The 21,015-nt window shown below is 48.2% G+C and overlaps 7 protein-coding genes across 7 annotated transcripts; 3 read left to right on the top strand and 4 right to left on the bottom strand.

Annotated features, from left to right (window-relative positions):
• Window positions 1–353: 353 nt before the first annotated feature.
• On the top strand, window positions 354–1,587 carry N7532_001852 (serine/threonine-protein kinase HAL4/sat4; the record flags this gene model as incomplete). The annotated part of the gene is made up of 2 exons (XM_056614346.1): window positions 354–1,397; window positions 1,453–1,587. 2 exons carry the CDS (start codon window positions 354–356, stop codon window positions 1,585–1,587), a joined length of 1,179 nt encoding a protein of 392 aa, XP_056479387.1.
• Window positions 1,588–7,276: 5,689 nt separating this feature from the next.
• Window positions 7,277–8,252, top strand: N7532_001851 (uncharacterized protein; the record flags this gene model as incomplete). The annotated part of the gene is made up of 3 exons (XM_056614345.1): window positions 7,277–7,300; window positions 7,414–7,485; window positions 7,572–8,252. 3 exons carry the CDS (start codon window positions 7,277–7,279, stop codon window positions 8,250–8,252), a joined length of 777 nt encoding a protein of 258 aa, XP_056479386.1.
• Window positions 8,243–9,489, top strand: N7532_001850 (uncharacterized protein; the record flags this gene model as incomplete). The annotated part of the gene is made up of 4 exons (XM_056614344.1): window positions 8,243–8,283; window positions 8,314–8,672; window positions 8,722–8,833; window positions 9,009–9,489. The coding sequence occupies 4 exons, from the start codon at window positions 8,243–8,245 to the stop codon at window positions 9,487–9,489; spliced, it is 993 nt and encodes a 330-aa protein (XP_056479385.1).
• A 1,893-nt stretch (window positions 9,490–11,382) lies between these two features.
• On the bottom strand, window positions 11,383–12,648 carry N7532_001849 (AIM24 family protein; the record flags this gene model as incomplete). The annotated part of the gene is made up of 5 exons (XM_056614343.1): window positions 11,383–11,601; window positions 11,658–12,007; window positions 12,066–12,479; window positions 12,534–12,551; window positions 12,606–12,648. The coding sequence occupies 5 exons, from the start codon at window positions 12,646–12,648 to the stop codon at window positions 11,383–11,385; spliced, it is 1,044 nt and encodes a 347-aa protein (XP_056479384.1).
• An 822-nt stretch (window positions 12,649–13,470) lies between these two features.
• N7532_001848 (ankyrin repeat domain-containing protein) lies at window positions 13,471–17,121 on the bottom strand (the record flags this gene model as incomplete). Its single annotated transcript, XM_056614342.1, has 3 exons — window positions 13,471–16,352; window positions 16,414–16,966; window positions 17,026–17,121. 3 exons carry the CDS (start codon window positions 17,119–17,121, stop codon window positions 13,471–13,473), a joined length of 3,531 nt encoding a protein of 1,176 aa, XP_056479383.1.
• Window positions 17,122–18,169: 1,048 nt separating this feature from the next.
• Window positions 18,170–19,149, bottom strand: N7532_001847 (SH3 domain-containing protein; the record flags this gene model as incomplete). The annotated part of the gene is made up of 4 exons (XM_056614341.1): window positions 18,170–18,225; window positions 18,280–18,513; window positions 18,567–19,035; window positions 19,093–19,149. 4 exons carry the CDS (start codon window positions 19,147–19,149, stop codon window positions 18,170–18,172), a joined length of 816 nt encoding a protein of 271 aa, XP_056479382.1.
• Window positions 19,150–19,673: 524 nt separating this feature from the next.
• On the bottom strand, window positions 19,674–20,541 carry N7532_001846 (O-methyltransferase; the record flags this gene model as incomplete). The annotated part of the gene is made up of 3 exons (XM_056614340.1): window positions 19,674–19,703; window positions 19,759–20,442; window positions 20,497–20,541. The coding sequence occupies 3 exons, from the start codon at window positions 20,539–20,541 to the stop codon at window positions 19,674–19,676; spliced, it is 759 nt and encodes a 252-aa protein (XP_056479381.1).
• Window positions 20,542–21,015: the final 474 nt, after the last annotated feature.

Below are 21,015 nucleotides of genomic sequence, written 5' to 3'. Positions count from 1 at the left end.
CTCTGCTGGATCCTGTCAGGAGCTTTGGATGTTGTGGCCGATTACGCTCGTAGCTCTTTCAACAATTTTGTGAAATGGCATAATGCCTCGTCATTCCATCAGTAATCCAGACCCGTCAAATACCATTGTATCAGGTAACTGGGAACTGCACCGCTCTGAGCAGTTTTTACTGACGCGTCCATCTGGCAGATAAGCTATTGGACACAACAGGCCAAGGGGTTTCTGTCATTTTGTAGCACAGAATGTTCGAACGACTGCGTGAGCTACTGGAGACTGTATCCCAGCTCTGCATCCTCTTCCGCTCGGAAAGAAACCCCGAACCCCTCAACGACGCCAGCCTTGACCGCGCACTCATGGCTCACAGCCCAACCAACTCTGAAATTGGGCTGGAAAATAATAGAAGATCCCTTCCGCCCGCATACGAAAGCCCAGCGGGGTCTAGAGACTGGAGCTTTTATCCCCGGAATGGCATGCATTGCCACTTCCAAAAATCACCAAAGTCGAAAATTCGAATGTTTAATAAGGCGAACGAAGCGAAAGCCAAAAGCTGGCTATTTCGCGGGAAGGGAAAAAGAAGCAATCTGTCAGACGTGGAATTGAAGACGTGGAAAAGTGCTTTTCAGTCAGGAGAAAGTGCTTGTGAAAGCAGGACACTGATATATCAGAAGTATGGGGATATCTGCGACGTGGTTGGTTGGGGCTCTTCGGCGACCATACTTCTATCACGCAAGCCCCAAGAGTGGCATCCCCATATCCATTCATTTTACGCTATTAAAGTGTTTCGGCGTCTACCAGGGGTGAGCGAAACAGCCTATCGAAGGCCGATCGATGCCGAGTTTTCAATTTCTTCTCCATTGAGACACCGAAATATTATTCGAACCTTCGAACTCATAGAGATTGACAGTGGTGTCTTTGGTGAGATCCTGGAATATTGTTCCAGTGGTGATCTCCATACCTTGGTGGCTGCAAGAGGTCAGTTAGAAAATGAAGAGGCCGATTGCTTCTTGAAACAGCTCATGCGCGGCATCAATTATATCCATGAAATGGGCATAGCTCATCGTGATTTGAAGCCGGAGAATCTTCTTCTCACTTCAAATGGTTGCCTCAAGATATCGGATTTTGGCACCGCAGAATGCTTTCGTCTCGCTTGGGAGAGTGACGTTCACATGACAACCACACGACGCGGATCGCGACCCTACGTTTCGCCCGAGCAGTATCTCAGCCAGTATTTTGATCCGAGACTAGCCGACATATGGGCCACGGCTGTGACCTACATTGCAATGAGAACGGGGAGGATCCTGTGGATGGTAGCCACCACCGAAGACGAGAATTTTAGAGACTACATCGCAGACCGTCAAATTGGAAGGGGTTATTTTCTCATCGAAGACACGTGCTCTGTATGCCGTCCTAAGTTCTCACATACTTGAACAGTATGCTAATTCGCCATTATAGGTAGCGAGCCGCTGCGTCATCTATTCGATGCTAAATGCTGACTATACTGGCCGGCCCCTCTCAAATGAGGTTCTACATTCCCAATGGCTACAAGAGATTGAAGTATGCACAGATGCAGAAAATGGACAAGTCTAAAGGGGTGATTGAGTCAATAAAAATCTACTATTCGTTGCATTTTGATAAGTGCGTTGTCCGGGTGCCGCGAAATCATCTCCAAGGGCAGCTGAGAAATGCGATTTTCATAAATCATAACATGACACGAAAGTGGAGTCGTACTAGACCCCCCTTGCCGTAAGGCCCATAGCCAGATCATCCTCTTTTGGCGAGGCCACGAACAGCCAGCAATACTGCCTAGATTGGGTTAGGGAGAGACAGCCGGGAGTCGACCAATGGCTTCTTGTGGTGATTGTTTGGTACTGAGCGGCCGAGGTGCTACCTAAGATCTCGTAAAGGCTAAAAAAGACGCCGACATAGAATCTTCCTGCAGAACTGCCTGACTGATATCGTTCAAATTAGACTTCCGCAGAGCCCACGAAAGCCCAGGGCCCAAAAATGGGGGCCCATTGGGGGCCCAAAGTCTGCTGACACTGCAAACAACCCGGTGTCCCGTGACTGTATAATTTGTGCATTTTCCAGCTGTAATATTGAGTATTTCGCTTGTAACCATGCTAGACTCTTTTTCCTTAAAAATGGAGGTATTCAGAATTTTTAATTCATGTGTTAACGTAATCCACGGCCGACCTGTCCACACGGCCGACCTGTCCACTTTCGCGTCCAACCTTCCGGCAACATCTTTCAACGCGTTGTTTTTACACCACCAGCATACAAAATGCCTCTTTCCCAAGAAAATCGAATGCAAATGGCTATTGCGGCTTACAAAAACAAAAAAATTGGATCAAAATCAAGGCTTGCGGCAATATTTGGAGTGCCTAAATCCACCTTACTCTCTCGGCTGAAAGGAATCAAACCACGGTCGGAAACACGCGCTAGCGGCCATAAATTAACAGCGACTTAAGAAGAAGCACTAGTTAAACGGCTACTAGATGCTGATAAACGAGGATTTTCAATTCGGCCAGAGTTTCTACGTGGAATGGCGCAGAATTTACTCCAAGCGCGTCTACAGGATCCTTCAGCAACCCTTGGGGTTAACTGGGCCTACTCCTTTACAAAACGCCGCCCTGAAATACAAACAAGATATAACCGGAGGATTACATACCAGCGAGCAAAGCAGGAGGATCCAAAGGTTATAAAACAGTGGTTTGCGACCGTACGCGAAGCTATTCAAGAACATGGTATCCATGAGGATGATATCTGGAACTTTGACGAAACCGGCTTTGCAATGGGACTCTGTTCAACCTCTAAGGTTATAACTGCGGTAGATCGTAGTGAAAGACTTCGGAGAGTTATTCAGGGAAATCGCGAATGGGTTACAATCATTGAATGTGTGAGCTCGAAAGGCATTTCTATACCTCCATGGGTCATCTTAAAGGCTGGATCTCACCAGGCCGCTTGGTATCAAGAGCCTGCTATCAAGAATGGCTGGGTTCTTGCCAGAAGCCAAAATGGCTGGACAACAGATGAAATAGGCCTTGCTTGGCTAAAAGAGACATTTGAGCCATATTCTAAACGCCTTTCAACCGGTGCGAAGCGATTACTTATTCTCGACGGCCATTCTAGCCACCAAACTGCAGAGTTTGATGCTTTTTGCAAAGAGAATGCAATTATCTGTCTCTGTATGCCTCCTCATACCTCTCATCTACTACAACCACTCAATGTTGGTGTTTTCGGCCCGTTAAAACGTTCCTATGGGAAATTGGTTGAAGGAATGATGACTGCCGGCAACAATCATATCGACAAGGAAGACTTCCTACACCTATATCCTCCTACACGCGAGATGGTTTTTAATCTAGAGAATATACGGAATGGCTTCGCAGGAGCTGGTCTTAGGCCACTTAACGAAGACCGGGTCCTCGAAAAGATTACATTTCAACTTCGGACGCCAACACCACCTCTTGTCGAAGGATCAATATCCTCTACTTTTCAAACACCTGAGAATCCTCGCCAGCTATATCATGAGGTTCGCAGTCTACAGAGAAGCCTTCGAAAAAGAATGCTCTCTAGTAGCCCAATTTCTCATATTCAACATCTTGAAAAGGCTGCGCAGATGGCAATGAACATGAACGTTCTTCTCCAACAAGAAATCAAGGTTCTACGCGATGAGAATGAGCGGAAACTGAAAAAGAAGGCAAGAAGGCGTGGTAAGATAGGCGACGATCTCTTTTTATCTAGAGATGAGGGTCAAAATCGCGTTCAGCAGCTTGATACGCAGCCGAACGAGCAACATAGTGAGCCTACTGCTAGGCCATGCCAGCGAGCTCCACGGCGCTGCAGTGGGTGTGGGACTATAGGACATACTGTAAGAAGTTGTCCTAGTAAATAGCTATATATTCAGCGATTAGATAGTCTAATATAATTTTGTCTCGTGGGTGAAAAGCCGCAATTTTATTGAGGGTGCGGTGAAAGTGGACAGGTCGGCCGTGTGGACAGGTCGGCCGTGGATTACGTTAATCAGAAATTCATTCACTGGTCACTAATAATGCTCAAATTCACTATCTTCTCTACTCTTTCGCTTCCTTCCTGAGACACGTAACTGAGCGTTACTCTCTGGTAGCTGGGGTTCAGTTCCATCAGCATCGACTTCTATCTCAATCAAGTCCCTAGTTCTATCATCTTGCTCCTCAGTATCATTAATTGGATCCAGCTCAACCTCAGCTAGCTTGTCATCCCTTTCCTCCCTTACTGTGTCAAGCTCATGTAAGGTAAAGAATTCCTGAAGATACCTTTCTTCTTCTTCTCCAAGATCAAACCGGGATGTACAAAGAAACATCATCAACCTCTCAATAGTTTTAGACTTCATACGGCCACGGCGATAATGACAGATATCGCGAGCAGTATTGAACAGCCGCTCAATTCCAGCACCAGTTGCTGGAATTGAGAGAACGTCACGAGTGAAAAGTGCAATCGCTGGAAATTTGGATTGATTCTCTCTCCAGTACTGAAGTGGCCTCGCCTCAATTGGATCTATAGGAAAGTTAGTAAGAGGACCATCATATATGATAGAAAAGGTTAGAATATACCAGTATCAAGATATTGTGTTACTTCATCACTGTTGGTATCACCAGCTAGGTACTGTGTGTATGCTCCAAAGCAAAAGTCAATTGATTCATGTAGATGTGTGTAGATGTGTACCAGGTCTGGTCCAAAATACCCCTGAATCACATACGCCGATACTCGGTGGTCTCAACACCGGTGTTGCAGCTTGGCGCAAGGTTACCCAGCACAGGAATGTGATCTATCAGTCGCCAGCGGTAAGTTGCCGCTAGCTTGTTCTGACAAAAGGATATGTCCCGACAATCACCAACTATCTTTGGCTGAAGTTTGCTCCCTTAAGTAACTGACTTAACTTTGAAGTTGATCTTCCTGTTGATTGGGCAACAAAAGAGCCTTGGGTATTGGAAAGACGCTCTTGGTAAGGAAGTAAAGTGTTTTGGAAGGACTTCCGGTATCGAATGCGCCCCTCTTTATCCCAGTCATCAGAGAGAAAGAATTGGAATTTACTATCAGGGGATAGCATGGTACTGATTGCATGGATATGCCCTCGAACATGATCTGCTGTGAATAATACTCATCAAGTTTCAATCGACCAGCTTCAAGAGCTTTCAGCATCTGATTTTTCCATGGAACTCGTTTTCGCTGGAGCTGTTTCATGGGCTTTTCCAGATGCTCAAAGAGTACATTGTAAAGCTCTAAGACTAGATGTGCTGTCACTTCTCAGGTCTTTGAAAGCTCAGTTGTGTAGAGAAAGAATGGCTCGGTAATATGGAGAAGATAGTCAATTTGACGCCACTCCTCATCACTGAGTAACAACTCTTTACAGTCATACTCTGTACTGTAAGGAGTAAAGTAAGAACGGAGTCTCTTAGCACGGCGAAGCATCAAGAATGTTGAATTCCATCGAGTGCGATCATCCTGGACAGGAACAAGCTTTGGGTCTTCTGACTGGAGGTTTTGGAATGACTTCCGACGCTGAGGACTCCCGTTCACATGAATTGCAAGAAGGCGTACCTTGGTTAAGGTATGGAAGATTTCACGCTTTTGATATCTTGCATTTGCCCTTACCAAAGTTGATTGTTGCTCAGTCCACTCTGTCTCTGTATCGTCATTAAGTGGAACAGCTTTTAAAAGCTCAAGAAGCTGGCTGAGACTGAGTTGGATGACATGAGCGAGACAAGGGGTTCGTATAATGTGAACATCATTTGGCAAAGCAGATTGGAGGGAGTCTCCCAATGTCTTATTGTTTGATGCATTGTCGGTAGTTAGTCCAAAGATTCGATCCTGGATCTGATGATGAACCAGTGTTTCTAGAAGAACACTGCTCAGATATGTACCAGTGTGTGGGCCATGAAGTGGCTTAAATCCAAGAAGAACTTCACGATAAACCCAATCAGCATCGATAAAGTAGCCAGTTATCGCCATGAATGCTTGCGAGAATGGGAAGTCCAGCAATCAAGTGCAACTGAAATCTTTGAATCAACTGGTAGTAATTGAAGAACGTGATCTTGTCTTTCTTTGAACGAATCTTGCTAGTATCGAGGGCTTCAATTGTTTGATTTAGTGCAATAACACTAGGAGAGATTAATACTTTAACTTCCTCATAGTATTGAGCTACACTATAGTCAAACGGAGCACTGACATAAAGACCGGACGTTTCTGTTTTTTGCAATACAATAATTTTCAGCTCCGTTTCACAGGAATGTACCTGCGACGTGCGTCAAGCAGCTGTGCCGGCATGATATCGAAGTCAGCAATGCTACCTGGAGATTTTTGTCAGAGGTGGGTGGGTTTGAAGTATGTCAGTCAGTAGTCTTGTGGGGAGATACTAACTCGGCCCCCTTTTAGTTAGTCTCTAGTTATGAGATCTTAGGTAGCACCTCGACCGCCTGGCATGAATCAAACATCATAAATAGCCAGTGACCGATTCCCTGGCTGTCCATACTTAAGACCAACCTAGGCAGCATTGTTGGCTATTTCTGGCCCTGCTGCAATTTGCAAGTCTGACAATGAGTCTTGTGGCTCGGGTAAGTGTTATAGTTGCATGTTGCGGGCATTCAATAGGTAACACTGGTAGAACAAGGTCGAACCATTAGGTTATTCAGTAGATGCAACATACGCCGGATGGCTCTCCCCTGCGTAGCATTCCACTGTCAGAGGTTAGTAAAACATTATTCACCCGAGTGATCCTTAAAGTGGAGGATACTTTGGTGATACCACATAAATGACACCAGAATGAAACTTTACCACCAAAAAAGAGCCTCTCCACTACGATCCCTATCAATGATAATCTTTTTCGTTGTCACCAACCTTGTGGCGGTCGCCATCTTGCCATTCTCTTGTGATGACATGCCTAAGCCCCTTGATAATAGAAAGTCCAACATAGTCCCATTCCACATATTTGAGCACTGCTGCCGCAGAATGCAGCGTGCCGTACCTTCGGACAATTGAATTGTCTGCCATTTGTGCTCTTTCGGAAGCCTAAAATAAGGATTGCCCAATGAAAGTCCCAAGTTGCTCGGACACCGTCCAGAGACGGTCTTGGTAAGAGGAACTGACCAAGGTTCGACAATACCCTGCCTACATTCTCTAAGGGAATTTTATTGAGTTTCAAACAGGAAGCCGTCATTAAAATAAGAGAAAAATGCTGTACTGGGCCACATCACTTGACGATTATTATATGCTTCGGGTATCCCAGCCCTGGGCTCAGACAATGCTTACGACGACTCCCAATGGAGTATGTTGATGATGGCCGATCTTTTGAAATTCAATCCACTTACATTACACTATGTTTACTTTACTCTCATACCTGCCATAGGCAGTGTTATACTCTACACGACTCCGAGGCAGATCACTGATCTTCACTTTGCTGATGCTTTGTTCATGTCTTTCAGCGCTATGACGGGAACTGGGCTGAGCGTGGTACATTCTGCACCACACGAATTTTGTAGATGAATGCATGGCTGACTTTTGCAAAGATAGACCTTTCCACTCTAAATTGCCTACAGCAAAGCACTCTGTTTGCCCTTCTCATTCTCGGCCATGCTTTTCCTATTTTCGGGACGATCATTTTATTACGTGCCTCCACTCTCCGGTCAGCTCAGAAACTCACCTCAAGAAATACTACGAAGAAGCAAGCAGAGTCACAGGTTTTGCAGAAAGACGGAGAATTGATGACCTGCTATAGAAAGAGTGCTCTGTTTGATAGCATTTCAGTCGAAGCAAAAGCCGCCACTGAAAGGATTGAGATCCAAGGAGATGTTTCACCTCATGATGAGCATGAAGTGCCATGGGATAACTATGGCCAAACCGTTGTCACAGTCTCGCAAAGTCCAAGGCGAGTCACTCACGTCACCGTCGATAATGACGAGGATCTCGGAAGTCGTAAGATTCTTTTCATGAGCTTCAAATCGTGGTCAAAGCGCGTGGTGCAACGAACAGCCAGCCACCTGTCCTGCATATTCGCTATCAACTGCAACGAACCTGGTGTGGAGCAATATATGGCACTGGCTCTGATAGCAGTGCTTATAATACTCTATTTCATCGGCTTCCTCATCCTCGGCGTCGTGAGCATCGGTCTTTGGTCAAAGTTCGTACGCTCAGACATTCCGCGGAATAATGAAGCCTCCCCTTTTGGGCGGGCGCTTTTCTCGCTACATCGGCGTTCTGTAACAACGGCATGTCCCTGATTAATACTAGTATGGGCCCTTACCAGAAAGAGTGAGACACGTTCCGTGGATTATTTTTCAGAACCTTCATTAACATCGTTCGCAGAGCGTTTCCACTTCTTGTCTGTGGCTTTCTTATTCTTGCCGGAAACACTCTTTTCCCCTGCCTACTTCGATTATTCATATGGGTCCTGAAAATGATGTTGCCAAATAAACCCACTTGGAAATTGTGGCATCAGACTTTCGAATTCACTCTCGCTCAATCACAAAAGGTCGGCGCTTACTTATATCCTGCTTGGCATACGTGGTTCATACTGGGCACCGTCCTTATCCTCAATTCCATCATGTGGGGTGCTTTTGAGGTTGCTGCCATCCATAACGAGGAAATTCGCGCTCTTCCAGTCCAATTCAGAGTCCTAGACGGGCTATTCCAGGGATTATGTATGTCATTTCGACCATCTATTGCTTACAGAAGCTGATATGAAACGAGCTGTGCGTGGTGGTGGTTTTACTGTTGTGGCATTTGATCGACTCCCACAGGGATTGCTTATCCTATATGGTATATTTCTCATTCTCCAAACGTGGAAGTCATGTTTTGAGCAGTTTGCTAACTGGTTTCCATTTAGTCATTATGATGGTATGAACTCACCTTTTGCTCAAAATAAATATCAGCGTTGACCGTATGGAGATTTAGTATCTTTCTGCTTTTCCGGTCTCTTCCACCATCTGGTATAACACCTTCAAAATCTCAGGTTGAAACTCAAGACTGAAAAATAGTAGCAGCACCAATTCCGCAGATAGTTGGACCACAGGTCCACATCAACAAGAATCCTATATATCAACCCGCTCAAAGTTTCCGCATGCCCGCTTCGCTTACCAACAATTCCGCTCTCAATTCAGCCACGATATCTGGTGGCTCTCGCTCGCTATTATTCTCATAACCACGACTGAGTCAGATCACTTTCAAGCAGAACCGATGGCTTTTTCCACATTCAAGGTTATTTTCGAAACAGTGTCTGCATACAGCTGCGTCGGTGTAAGTATCGGTTATCCGGGCAAAAGCTATGCGTTTTGTGGTGCGTGGCATACGCTTAGTAAATTATTTTTAATTGCAGTTGCATTTCGAGGAAGGCACCGTGGTATATCTGTTACTATTGACAGTTGTGCTCCTTTCTTTGAATCGTCGGTATCACCAGAGACAAATAGACACGTCGAGGAAGAGAGATTTGCAGCACAACATCAAGAAATTGTCAGATAGTTTCCCCTGGTCCAAGCTAGTACGGTATTCTTTTCAGTGAGACAGGTCTTGGGAAGTACTGGCTGTCAACCCGAGAGCACTTCTCAGGGCACTTGGATAGACTTGCTTCTTCGCAAAGAATACATCTAGGATTACTTTCGTTCGTGCACTTGTTTTCTGAACTCGAACCAGTCTTGTATCAAAGTAAGACATGTAGAGTATGAAAGTCCTTCAGGTACATGCAATAGATGGGACACCACCAGGACTCATCAAATGCAATGTCATAGTAAGCACCGGATCGTTGCATATGTAGGTTTCATAGCTAGAAATACAGACCGATTCAACCTTTTCCCGGTAGCTGGTAGTGTTCAGGATATGACCTGGAAAACGACGAACGAAACCACGAATGAAATCGTTCGAGCTGCTCCAATACAACTCACACAAATCCTGGTCCGTGATGGTCACTTTTCTCAGGGATAAAGCAGTCTTAGAGGCGGACATCATTGCTGTCCAAGAGCCTTGGCGGAATGAACAACAACATACAACCCACCAGCCGGCGACCGCAAAATTCCAGCTGTTGTATCCAGCGATGCAGACCCGCCAGGAGCAAGGCCTTCCACCGACCAGGAGAGGCATTTTCTGCTAAGAGACTTCTTTCCCATAACTTCCTATCAGAGAAGTGGAGATATCATATTGGAGTATGTTTAATTCAAAAAAGGAGTTGCCGGCAATGAACGTGTCGACCGACACGCAAAGGAGGCGGCCCAGGAACCAGAAGGACCACAAAACCCAAACAATCGTTATATACACCTTGCAGCTGCAGCTAAAAGCCGCATTCGCCGCGAGGCAAAAATCGAGTGGGAAAGGTCATCGTCTATAGAGAGAACAGGTCGACCGACGAAACGCTTAGTCGAACGACCAACAAAGACCCTGGAATACTGGTCCGACCTGCGGAAAGCGACAGCGTCCATTCTGATGCAGCTTCGTACTGGACGAATTGGCCTTGCTGCCTACTTGACTCGCATCAATCGGCGCGAGTCAGCGAGATGTGGTTACGATCTGGGGAACCAGACGGTCAATCATATCTTGCTTGAATGCCCGCTACTCCAAGACGAGCGCAACTGGATGAGAAACGCTCTGTCCGACCGCGGAGTTGTCTTCGACGCGACGAACTCCTCACGCGACCAGAGGCTCGCATAATTGTGGCCGAATTCATGGTCCGGACAGGGTTCTTAAACCAGTTTCAAGCATTCGGCCCATTGGCTCTCGGCACGGAAAAAGGCGACGAAAAAGGATGACCCCTCACGACAGACCCCTTTTACGCAGACGTGGAGCTAAAGCATTTCAGTGTTCTGGAGAGATGCCATGTACACAGTACACATCAAAGGCTCGTGTATATGCTTTCGATCCTAGGACCGATCGCCGACGCCGACGCCGAAGCCATTTCCTCGAATTATCCCAGCTTCATGGTCCTGTTCGAATCTTCACTCAACGAGTCCGTAGTTGTCTTTCTCACTGCGTTGGGGTTTGAGCTATTGTAAGTGTTGGTATCACCAGCTAGGTACTGTGTACACAATTAAGTGGACAGTGTGTATGCTCCAAAGCAGAAGTCAATTGATTCATGTAGATAGATGTAGATTGATCAGTCTAGTTGGAAAACACCCCTAGATCCCACACACCGAAGCCGCAGCCCAGTGCAAGAATGCGTACCCCAAGCAAGGGATGTTATCCATCAAACGCTAGCAGTGGGTCATCGCTAGTTTGTTCTGACAGGAGGATATGCCCCGACAAAAAGTAAAAGCTTCGTGACATGTCATAGAGAATAGAATACGATGCTCAGCGACCAATGCAAGCAAAGATCGACACCGCTTACATATAGTTGTTGTAAACCTGTTTCTTCTTCAAGGTATGTGATTAACCACTTGCAGTACTGACCTTCATCTGGGCCGCAAATGCATTCAGATTCCTTGTCTGCAGATAGACAGTTCCCGGGCCCGTGAACCTGCACGCAAGACCCTCCCCAGCGCTGAAATTGGACATGATCCCACCAGACGCGACCCGCTCAATTTTGTACTTGCAATTCCATGCCACAAGATGACCGTTATCGACGAAGTAACTCTCGCCTTCCTTGAGCTGTTATTTGGTCGTCAGTAAGCAGTGCGTGGAGAGATTTTGAATGGAAGACCTACATCCTTCTTGATGATGGCACCGAAGCTTTGGACCCAGAGTAGTCCGTTGCCAGAGATCTTGTAGATAAATAGGCCCTCCCCAGAAAACACAGCCTTGGAGATCCCTTGCGCCTGGTATTTGTGTTCGACGGCACTCGTTGATGCCAAAAAGGCATCCCCGCCAATCTTCCACTCGGCGCTCTCGCTGACGCGGAGAACAATGATGTCACCGATAACTGATGGGGCGAGGAGAATTTCTCCAGGGCCTTTATACTCGGACATCGTCATCTCTCCACCCGCAATAAGCTTTTTCCACCTAAAGGTAAACGTTCCTGTCAGGGTCGTAGTTGTGGACATTCCGATCATGGCGCCTGAATAGACCTTAGTGCGTTGGTCACGGACTCGAAAGGAAATAAAGTATATTCATACCAGGTCTGGCAGTGAATGGGGCGCCAATGGCAAGTTGTACCGTTAAAAGCGAGTTTGAGTCTCGGTGGCTGACCCGGTAACTGCCCCCATTGAAAGTACCAATGGAGTCTTCATTAGCTGCGCCCGCTCCAACAAACTGACCCGCTGGTGGTGCGCCTCCGGGGAGATGCTCCACGGTGGACCTCAAGGGTGGGGATTGGGACATCGATGGACGGTGTAGGGTCGCATTCTGTTGGAAAGCAGCTGCATTTTGCTGAGCGAAGCCGCCAGGTGGTGGGCTTTGAGCAGGGGGGCTAGCCGATGAAGGAGGACCCGGGTATGCTTCAGCAGAAGGGGGCGTCTGTGTCGGGGGAGGAGGATAGCTGAAGTTTGGAGGTGCGAAGCCTCCGGATTGTTGTGGGGGCGGCGGGAAAGCTGCGTTGTGTGAGAACAACCATCATCCACTGGAGAGACATGAGATTGACGTACATGTTACATGCGCCGGAGCTGTTGATATTAGTACTGAGCCTCAATGTTCACGAATTGAGAAAATTGACCTACCTGACATCGGTGGTGGAGGGTACTGGCTTTGCGCGTGCGCCATCTTGACAAATTAAGGGGAAAAGATCTTGAGCTGGAGAAAACCAGGTCAGCTAAACATTCCGAATCCCTTATTCGCCTCTCGAAGGCTCTCCATGGCGGGAGAGAGACGAGAATGTCCGCAGGACTCACGATGTCTCGGCAATTGCGGGGAGCGGAACACAGACGGCTATGGTTCGATGGATGGCCCGCGCCGTTCGACAAAGGTAGGAACGAGACCAGAGTCTAGTAGCACTTGCGATGAACTAGAGGCAATGCGCGGAGGAAGAAAATCAGAAAGAGCGAAAGTTGCGGACGATGGTGGCTTTTTGTGAAAAGCAGTAGCTGCAAGTGTTGACTCCGCACGGGGGAACTTGGAGACTATTATTAGCCAGCATGATGAGGGCTCGTATTGGCAGCAGTCAATCAGGTGCTCTGGTATCACACTCGACTACTGCAGGAGCATCCCAGCCGGCGCGTAAACGGTACGCCTGCGTAACCTGATGGGCTCATGGCCATCCCCACCACAGTGGAGCGCCTGGTGTGATTGGCAACCCGCGTTAGCGCCCATGACCGGCCAAGATCTCCCAAGAAACCTTCCCTTTCCCGCGTGCTGAGTGCGTTTCACACTCGTCTAGAATTAAGATGCTTGCAATATAGCGATGGAATAGCCGGCGTTGTCGGAATTGTATCTCAGAAGCCCCAAGCAACCGACAGAGCCAGGTCAGAACGACGAAACCAGGGAACTTGCAAAGAAACAATCTATATCCCAGTACCAATATTCTGAATTGATTGGCAGCATGTTTTGTTGAAAGAGAGGGTAGTTAATCCGATTTGAAGACGCAGGCTATGTCTTTTTGGAAAGTGCCATCTCCAGAATGCCGGCTGCCGCCGGGCGCTTACAGTTCCTCGCCCAGTCCAAGGCTGTTAAGTCGTTGCAATCTTGAGCATGAAGATCGGCCCCATTTGCCAGCAACAAATGCATGATATCTTCAAGGGACTCAGAGGCTGCGTGCATTAGAGCCGACATGCCGCTATCGTCCTGGGCATTGACATTGGCCCCGTGTTCCATCAGCACCTTCATCATCTGAAAATGACCACCTTTAACCGCGCAAATCAACGGCGTAACGTATTGGGCCCCCCACAGATTGACATCTACATTTCGAGAAAGAATGAAGCGAGCCGTGTCGATCTGATTTTCACGACAGGCCCAATGCAATGCAGTCATCCCGATGGAATCTCTGGCTTCAATATCAGCACCCTGGAGTAGAAGCAACTCCACGAAATCGGTCAATCCTCGATGGGCAGACAGGAGCAGTGGTTTGACATCCGGCGCTTTGTCGTTTCCATTTGCATTTGCCCCGTTTCTAAGAAGCAATTTGGTGGCTCCTAGATCTTCCTCGTGGATGGCATAAAGTAGCGCCGAGATCTTATTCGGATTCGTTGCTTCGATATCGGCGCCATGCTGCTTAAGGACCGATATGCCCCAATCACATGAGTGTTTTGCAGCCGTGGTGAATGCCCGCTGAAAGAATAGAGGTTCCTGGTATCTGGTGCCTACCTCCGCCCATCTGACCAATAACATGTACGCTATCGCATTGAACCCCTCTTGTAATGCCCATCCAAACCCTTGCTCGTCTTCTTTGCCATCGATGTCATGAGTGAAGTCCAAATCATCCACTGTGAGCCAGTCTTGAACGGCTTTGACAGCCTCTATCGGATATTTTGCATCTTGACCAAACTCGGCAGCGGTACCCAGGCTCTCGGACGCCCCAAGTCTTTGCAACGCCGATAGGGCCCAGTCCATGTTCTGCCATTTCTGTTGATTGACTGCTTGATGCCACGCAATCCATCCAAGCTGCTTCAGGAATTTTTGCCACCAATCACGGTCCCGCTGCGACCCTGTCCAGCTTTTTGGTGTCGAGATTTGCCGTTGGCTAAGGAATTGGTGTCGTAGATCGCCTTGGAAGAGATGTTTGATTCTATCAACACCAGCAGCCCGATCAGAAAGGCTCGGCCCTAGCAGTGCTCGACAACAGATATTTCCGAGCTCGTAGACAGAGTGCTCAAATTCAACTCCTTCCGACCGCTCACAAATCCATTCGAGGAGGCTGAAGATCTTGTTCCAACTACCTCGCTCAATCAGGGTTTTGACCTTTTCTCTCACCTTGGGGGATTCGGCAGATAGGCGAGGGAGTATCTCCAATTCCCTAAGCGTGGGAATCGTGCACAGGAGGGCGTCCTCCCAGGAGCCCAGTCCGCTTGTTTCAAAACACGCCACCAGCTCATTGATCCGATCATTCTTGATCAAAAACGAACTTTGAATCCCGCTGCAAATCTCTGAATCGTCCGTTTGGGCACCGAGATGTGCACACGCAGATCGAAAGAATTGAATGTAAATATCTTGTGCCACCATGGTCTCCAACGTATTCATGGTGTTCACCACCAAGGTATCTTCCCCGGGCTGATTAGAGCTTGAGAAGGCAGACATGCTGGAATAGTTCGAGATGCTGGTATTATCGGACATGCGGCGGCAAAATCCAAAAAGCCTCGGAGGGAACTGTTGGCCGGGAACGAGTTTAGCTTCCGTTTGCCGAAAAACCCATTTGTGAAAATAAAGGTATGTCTCCAGTTGTCCGGCCTCCGAGTCACCGAGTCCAACGATCCGATGGAGCTTTTCCTCACTCCAACAGGGGTCAGACTGGTATAATGAATATGTTGATAGCCCAATAACTGCCTCCAGCTCATTGGGATTCACCGTCCACTTTAAAACGTCACCTTTTCTGAGGACATGAAAAGTATAGGCTTCATGGTCAGAAGGAGAAATTTGAGATTGCGGATTGGAAGAGAAGCATTCGACGACAATCTGAAACCTGAAGTGGTCTCCGAGACCAACCCCCCAACTTGAAAGAAGATCCATAGTTGTGCCAATTGTTTCGGCCAGACTCCGTGCAGTATTCCGTACGGGCATATCATCCCAAGCAACATGAACTCCACATCTTGAGTCTCTGGAGGTAATTTCGGCAAGGGTTAGTCTTGTCTGGATTACCTTTGCAGCCATTGAAGGCTCCACTCCAACGGTAAAGGTGGACGAGGAGCTGGTTTGGGATAATCCTGGCGACCTGACAAAGACAGTTTGCAGCGACCGAATGTCGTGCAAAAACAGGGCAAAGCGATCCAGCTCTTGCTTCCTATCAACTTTGAGCTGTTGCGATTGCTTTTCGATGAGATTTTCTCCGGGCGCCATTCGCTCGGTTCGAAGGCAGGTTCGCAGAATGGACATGGCCAAGGTGGAACCCAGTTGGGCCAAGATGACTGAGGCATGGAGACCCCTGAGACCGACGAACTGAATCACGAAGCCGACGATAGTAGCTCCCAAAATCATATACAACTTTCCATGTTTCAAATTTTCATGATCCAGGTATTTGGGAGCTCGAATAGATTTGAGGTAAACGGGCCGCTTGCTCGATGTCATAAACGCGCCAAACACTTGGTCGCCAACGTGTTGGTTTCCAGGCTGTAGCCAGTAGGTCTTTCCTGGCTTGTTTCGCTCGAATTTGTATAACACTGAAGAGTGTCGGATGATGATGGCGGAGGAAAGCATCCCTGTGAACAGCAAGGTCGTTCCGGTAATATAGAAGGGGAAAGCGTAGCCGGGCACGGCCTTGTCATTCTTTTTGAAATCACTCGGGAAAACAAAAACTGTGATCGCAGAATATGCCATGACACCTGAGAACTTGAGGTCAATTCGGTGCTCCGTTGACTTGCATCTGCGACTCATTAGGCCTACCTATTTGCATCACAATACCAAGCATAGCAGCGCAATAGAACCAAAACTGGCCCTTGGCTTTGATGCCTTTGTTCAAAGACAGGTTCGGAATGTCGAGCTCGGGAAAATGATTGGGGTCGGGGCCCAAGCCGTCGCCTCGCCAAGCACCTTCTCGAATCGCATCACGAAGAGTTCCAATTTTCATGGACTTTTCAAAGGTCTTGGGGTCTTCATCCTCCCATGCAATTATCTCAATGATCTTCGGCCGACCAAATACCCTGGAAATTCCTCCATCGTTGAAGAGCTCTGCCGTAGATTGAGACACGCATGGTAACAGCTCGCTCTCGGCTTCGGCGGGACCTTCTTGAGCTCGTCCAACGAAAGCCTTCAGGGATGAGCTTCCCCGGACCCGAATGAGAGATACGACGGTAGTAAGAACACCGAGGGGTGACAAGGCAAATATCAGATTATCCACGATATGGATTGACTCGGAGAGGAATTGTTTGGTAAGCCTCTCTCCGAAGAGGACAATCAAGGGGGCCTGCGAATAGTGACGCAGGTTAGGCATGGTCAACTGAAAGCATAAATTCACACCACAGCTGTCTGAGAGGGAATCACGATGCTGAAACTCACCAAGTCAGTCGCAAGGTTATTCGTAAAGTCTTCCCAGTCATCACCGGCACGAACAAACGGAACAAGGAACAAAATCGTCAACCAAATAGGGCTCATAGCGGTCATAAATCATAACAGCATGAACACAAATATAGTACGGCACTGATATGAGGATCTTAGCAAAAGAGTCATATGGGTTATTCTTAAGAGCGGCGCTCCTTGCGCTCATCCGCCCATTCAGTTTGCACTAAGAGGCTCTGGGTGGGGCATTTGGCCTGTGAAGCGCCGGCCCCAAATCGTGGCTAATCACAACAACAGGTCGGTTCAAGTCTCCTCCGATCTTGAAACCGCTAAGGTACTGACTGCATGCGATTAGGCGCTGTCTGCCTGAATCATCCATCGTTTTCGTTGCGCTAAGTGCGGCTTGTGTGGAGGAGGGGCACGGCATCGTTGGTCTCGATGTGGTGTCTCGGCTGGTGACTTCTTGGTTTCATCGGTGGCTTGTTTTCGTTTTATCTGGGGTGTTTGCTTCGCTCGCAAATAACCTGGTGACGCAAATGACTAGAAGACGCTGGCATTTGGAATTCCTCGGTTGCTTGTGGAGGCTTGGCAGGCAGCATCGGCATGAGCGCTTGGACTTTGGAGGGGACGACACGATCGTGCCCACCTGACAGCAATAATTTCTCGATTCCCCTCAACTTAGAGGTGGTGTGAAGTTGAAGAGTTCATCGTCCGCGTCATGTCGAGGTGTCGTGCAGAGGAGAGCGGCTTGAGGTGGTCCAGATGCTTATTTGTCTAAGAAGTTCACGTTTCCTACCCGATAGCTTGTGCTTCGGAGGCCTCTGTACTAACAGCCACACTATTTTACTAAGGTGCTTTTAAGCCTGGGAAAATGAAGTAACAGGGTGTGTAGACATGGCTGAATTCCATTAAGCTTAGCGCTAAACTTCTGACTATCTCACTACCCCAGATCAAAAACCAAGGGCGCTTCGTGAATTTCAGAAAAGCAACCGATATAATACGATAGGAATTCAGTCGCAGATTCACTTGTTCTCTCTAGAGCAAAATCAAGCCAAACGCCGTCGAATGAATGATGTAGGAGGATATCGATTATGAAGGCAGGACAACCAAGTAGTCGGCTTTTGGGCATTGGTTCCGGCCTAGATTAGAAGATGCTGTTGACGATGTTTGATCCTACCGTAGCACCGGCACCGAAGATGGCTGTCAATAGTTAGAGAGGTTCTGGTAGAGATCAGATGATCTTGAAGAACTCACCGGCATTGCCCAGCTTCTTGCCGAATTTCTTTCCACCCTGCTCGAACTTGTTCTTCTTCTCCGGGTCGTTGGAAGCAGGGTCGCCTGATCCGCTCTGGCTAACCTCCAGGGGCATGTTTCCATAGTTGGTAGGAGGCGGGGGCGATTGAACCGCTCCCTTTTCGTTGATAACATTCACGTAGCTACGAGGGAAGATACCCTCCATGCCGGTGCGCTCGTTGCGACCGCGCCACCCTGTATATACTTGTCAGTGTTGTCCCTGAAACGTCCAAACCTGGGGATCATACAGTCTTCGTTCATGTGCTCAATAACCTGGATCCGATCATTCGGCTGCAATGCCAGGTCACCAGGGTCGGTCGGTGTGTATGCGTACATCGCGGAGGCGAGCGATAGGATGGGCGGGACCTGGGGATAGGCGGGCGGGGGCTGAGGGGGCGGCGCAACATATTGATTGTGCAGCGGAGCTTTCTCGTTCAGCGAGACACTGGACATTGCCGTGGAAGGAGGTGAGTACGGCATCGGAGGGGGTTGTGTCTGCACCGGCTGTGTCTGCACCGGCTCTGGCAGGGGCGAAGGCACTGGGGCCGGTGCAGGTGAGGGCTGATGCGCGCGAGCAGTGACGGGCGACGGCTGGTACGACGGCTGGTGCGTGTGGGCGATCGCATCGCGGGCCTGGGACTCGGAGGGGAGTTCATCGAGGATCGAAGACAGTTGTTTACGGGTGATGACGGAGGCATCGGCCAAAAATTCCAGCTCCTGAGAGTTGCGCGTCAGTCAATGTCCACGGTCTTCAACGTCGGTGTGGGGACATACGGTGCGGACCATGCGGAGCGACCGGGCGGTCATGGCAGAGGGGAAATCGCTCGCCATGGCGGGGAGAGCTGTGGTGAATGCCTGGAAGGCAGCCTGGGTTGAAAAGGAGAGACTGAAGCGATGGGGATGGGAGTTAGCGTCAGGCAGGGAGTTGCCGGAAGTTGGTGCTGCGCCAGGCAGACGAAACAGCCAAGCCGCCGGGCAGCTTGGGGGAAGGCGGGTGGATAACACCGCAATTCCACACGTTCGTCCTCAATTTAGAAACAGGGCATATCACGGACTCACTCTCGGCATTCGTGTTACTGCTCGATCAGTTTTATTCTGATTCGTATTCTTTTTGCATTTATGAACTTTATTTTCAAGTTAGAAATTGAAGTCTGTAACCATATAAAGGAATGCTTCTAAGATTAGGGGTTATACACCTATGGAAAAGAGATTCAAGTCATGCAATACAATAGACATTGACGGAGCTATTATGAAAAAATACAAAAGAAGTAGTAGAAGAAGAAGAAAAAGGAGACGTCGAATAAATCAATATTGAGACCAATACTGCCCGCTGAATGACAATTTCCTAAAATTCTTCACAAAACTTTGGTGATTGCCAGACCGTCCTAGAAAAACGTGTTAGCGCTTATAGCTCAAAGTCTTTTCGTAAGGGTAGCATACCTTTCCAAAATCCGTATCGTATTCAGGAACAACGGTTTCAAAGACAAGATCCGGGTTGGGATGATGAGATCCAACATTGAGCTTGCTGAGAAGCTTCTTCTTCTCTTCCGGCGAAGCCTTGACCCACTGGAGATAGTCCGGAGCACCAGGCATAATGACATTATCGGCAATCAGCATGGTCTTTCCCGGAACCAGGACACCAAGTTCCTCGAGAAGCCACAGGTCGGGCAGATACAGTCTCTGCCAGTGATCGATAAACATCATTTCCACTTCCTTGAGCTCCTTCTTCTCACGAACAAGCTCCTCCAACACCTCGTTACTAGAGCCAACAAGAATTCGCACATTTTCACGCAGACCAGCGAGATCAACCAGCTGATTGGCCACTGCGGCCATCTCTGGGTTTTTCTCAATGCTCACGAATCTTCCTCCGTGCGCCTTGAGACTATTTCCAAAGAGAACAGCCGAGTAACCCACGTATCCGCCGAGCTCGAACATGATAGAGGGCTTTCTCTGAGCAATGAGATCACTGATAGCTGCTCCTTTGACTGCGCCGATGTTCATGAGCTGGTTATGCTTGGTGTGATATTCATCAATGGCTGCGATGACTTTCTGCGGATTTCCTCGAAGTTGCTTAATGTCAGAGCGAGCGTACATCCAGTGAAGGAGGTCGGTCTCTCGACCATCCTGAATTTCGTTAGAAGATAAATATATGACAAATCTTATAGAATAGTGTCTTACTTGGCCAATGACGTGGGCAGGAGGAGCGTGTGGACGGTTTGACATGATGGATCGCGAGATAGTTCGAATTGAGGGTAGAGGAGTTGGTTTGAAGAATCGAGAAATGATCATATAGACTCTGCTTGTTGCTGATTGAATAGATTGACTTTTGAAGCTGGCAATAGTCGCTCTTATAGGTTTTGCTCGTTGGTTTGTATACTTTCGGAGATAGCTGTTGGACGCCCAAAGGGGAAGCTCGGGGTACACAGCTGATCCGTTGCCCCACGAAGCAAATTCCCCGACTCCTTCACGGACTTACCCAAGGCATCGCATTTCCACTGGAAGAATGCCAGGTATGGCAGCAACAGTCATTCATCGGACCTAGGACATAACTCATGCCTCATGATTGGCAGCTTCGCCAGGCATGAGCTAACTGCGGATCGTAAATACGGCCCGTGCCGGGTTGCCCAGGGTCGCCGGGCCCGGATTTAGCACCCCACGCATATCGAGATCACATCGATGAGAAATCAAGATGGGAAC

Source organism: Penicillium argentinense (assembly GCF_028826775.1).
Source record: "Penicillium argentinense strain IBT 30761 chromosome Unknown utg000002l_segment0_segment0, whole genome shotgun sequence".
In the NCBI taxonomy this organism is placed as follows: domain Eukaryota; kingdom Fungi; phylum Ascomycota; class Eurotiomycetes; order Eurotiales; family Aspergillaceae; genus Penicillium; species Penicillium argentinense.
Note: the sequence above shows the minus strand (reverse complement) of the source record. Positions and strands in the feature narration are given on the sequence as shown.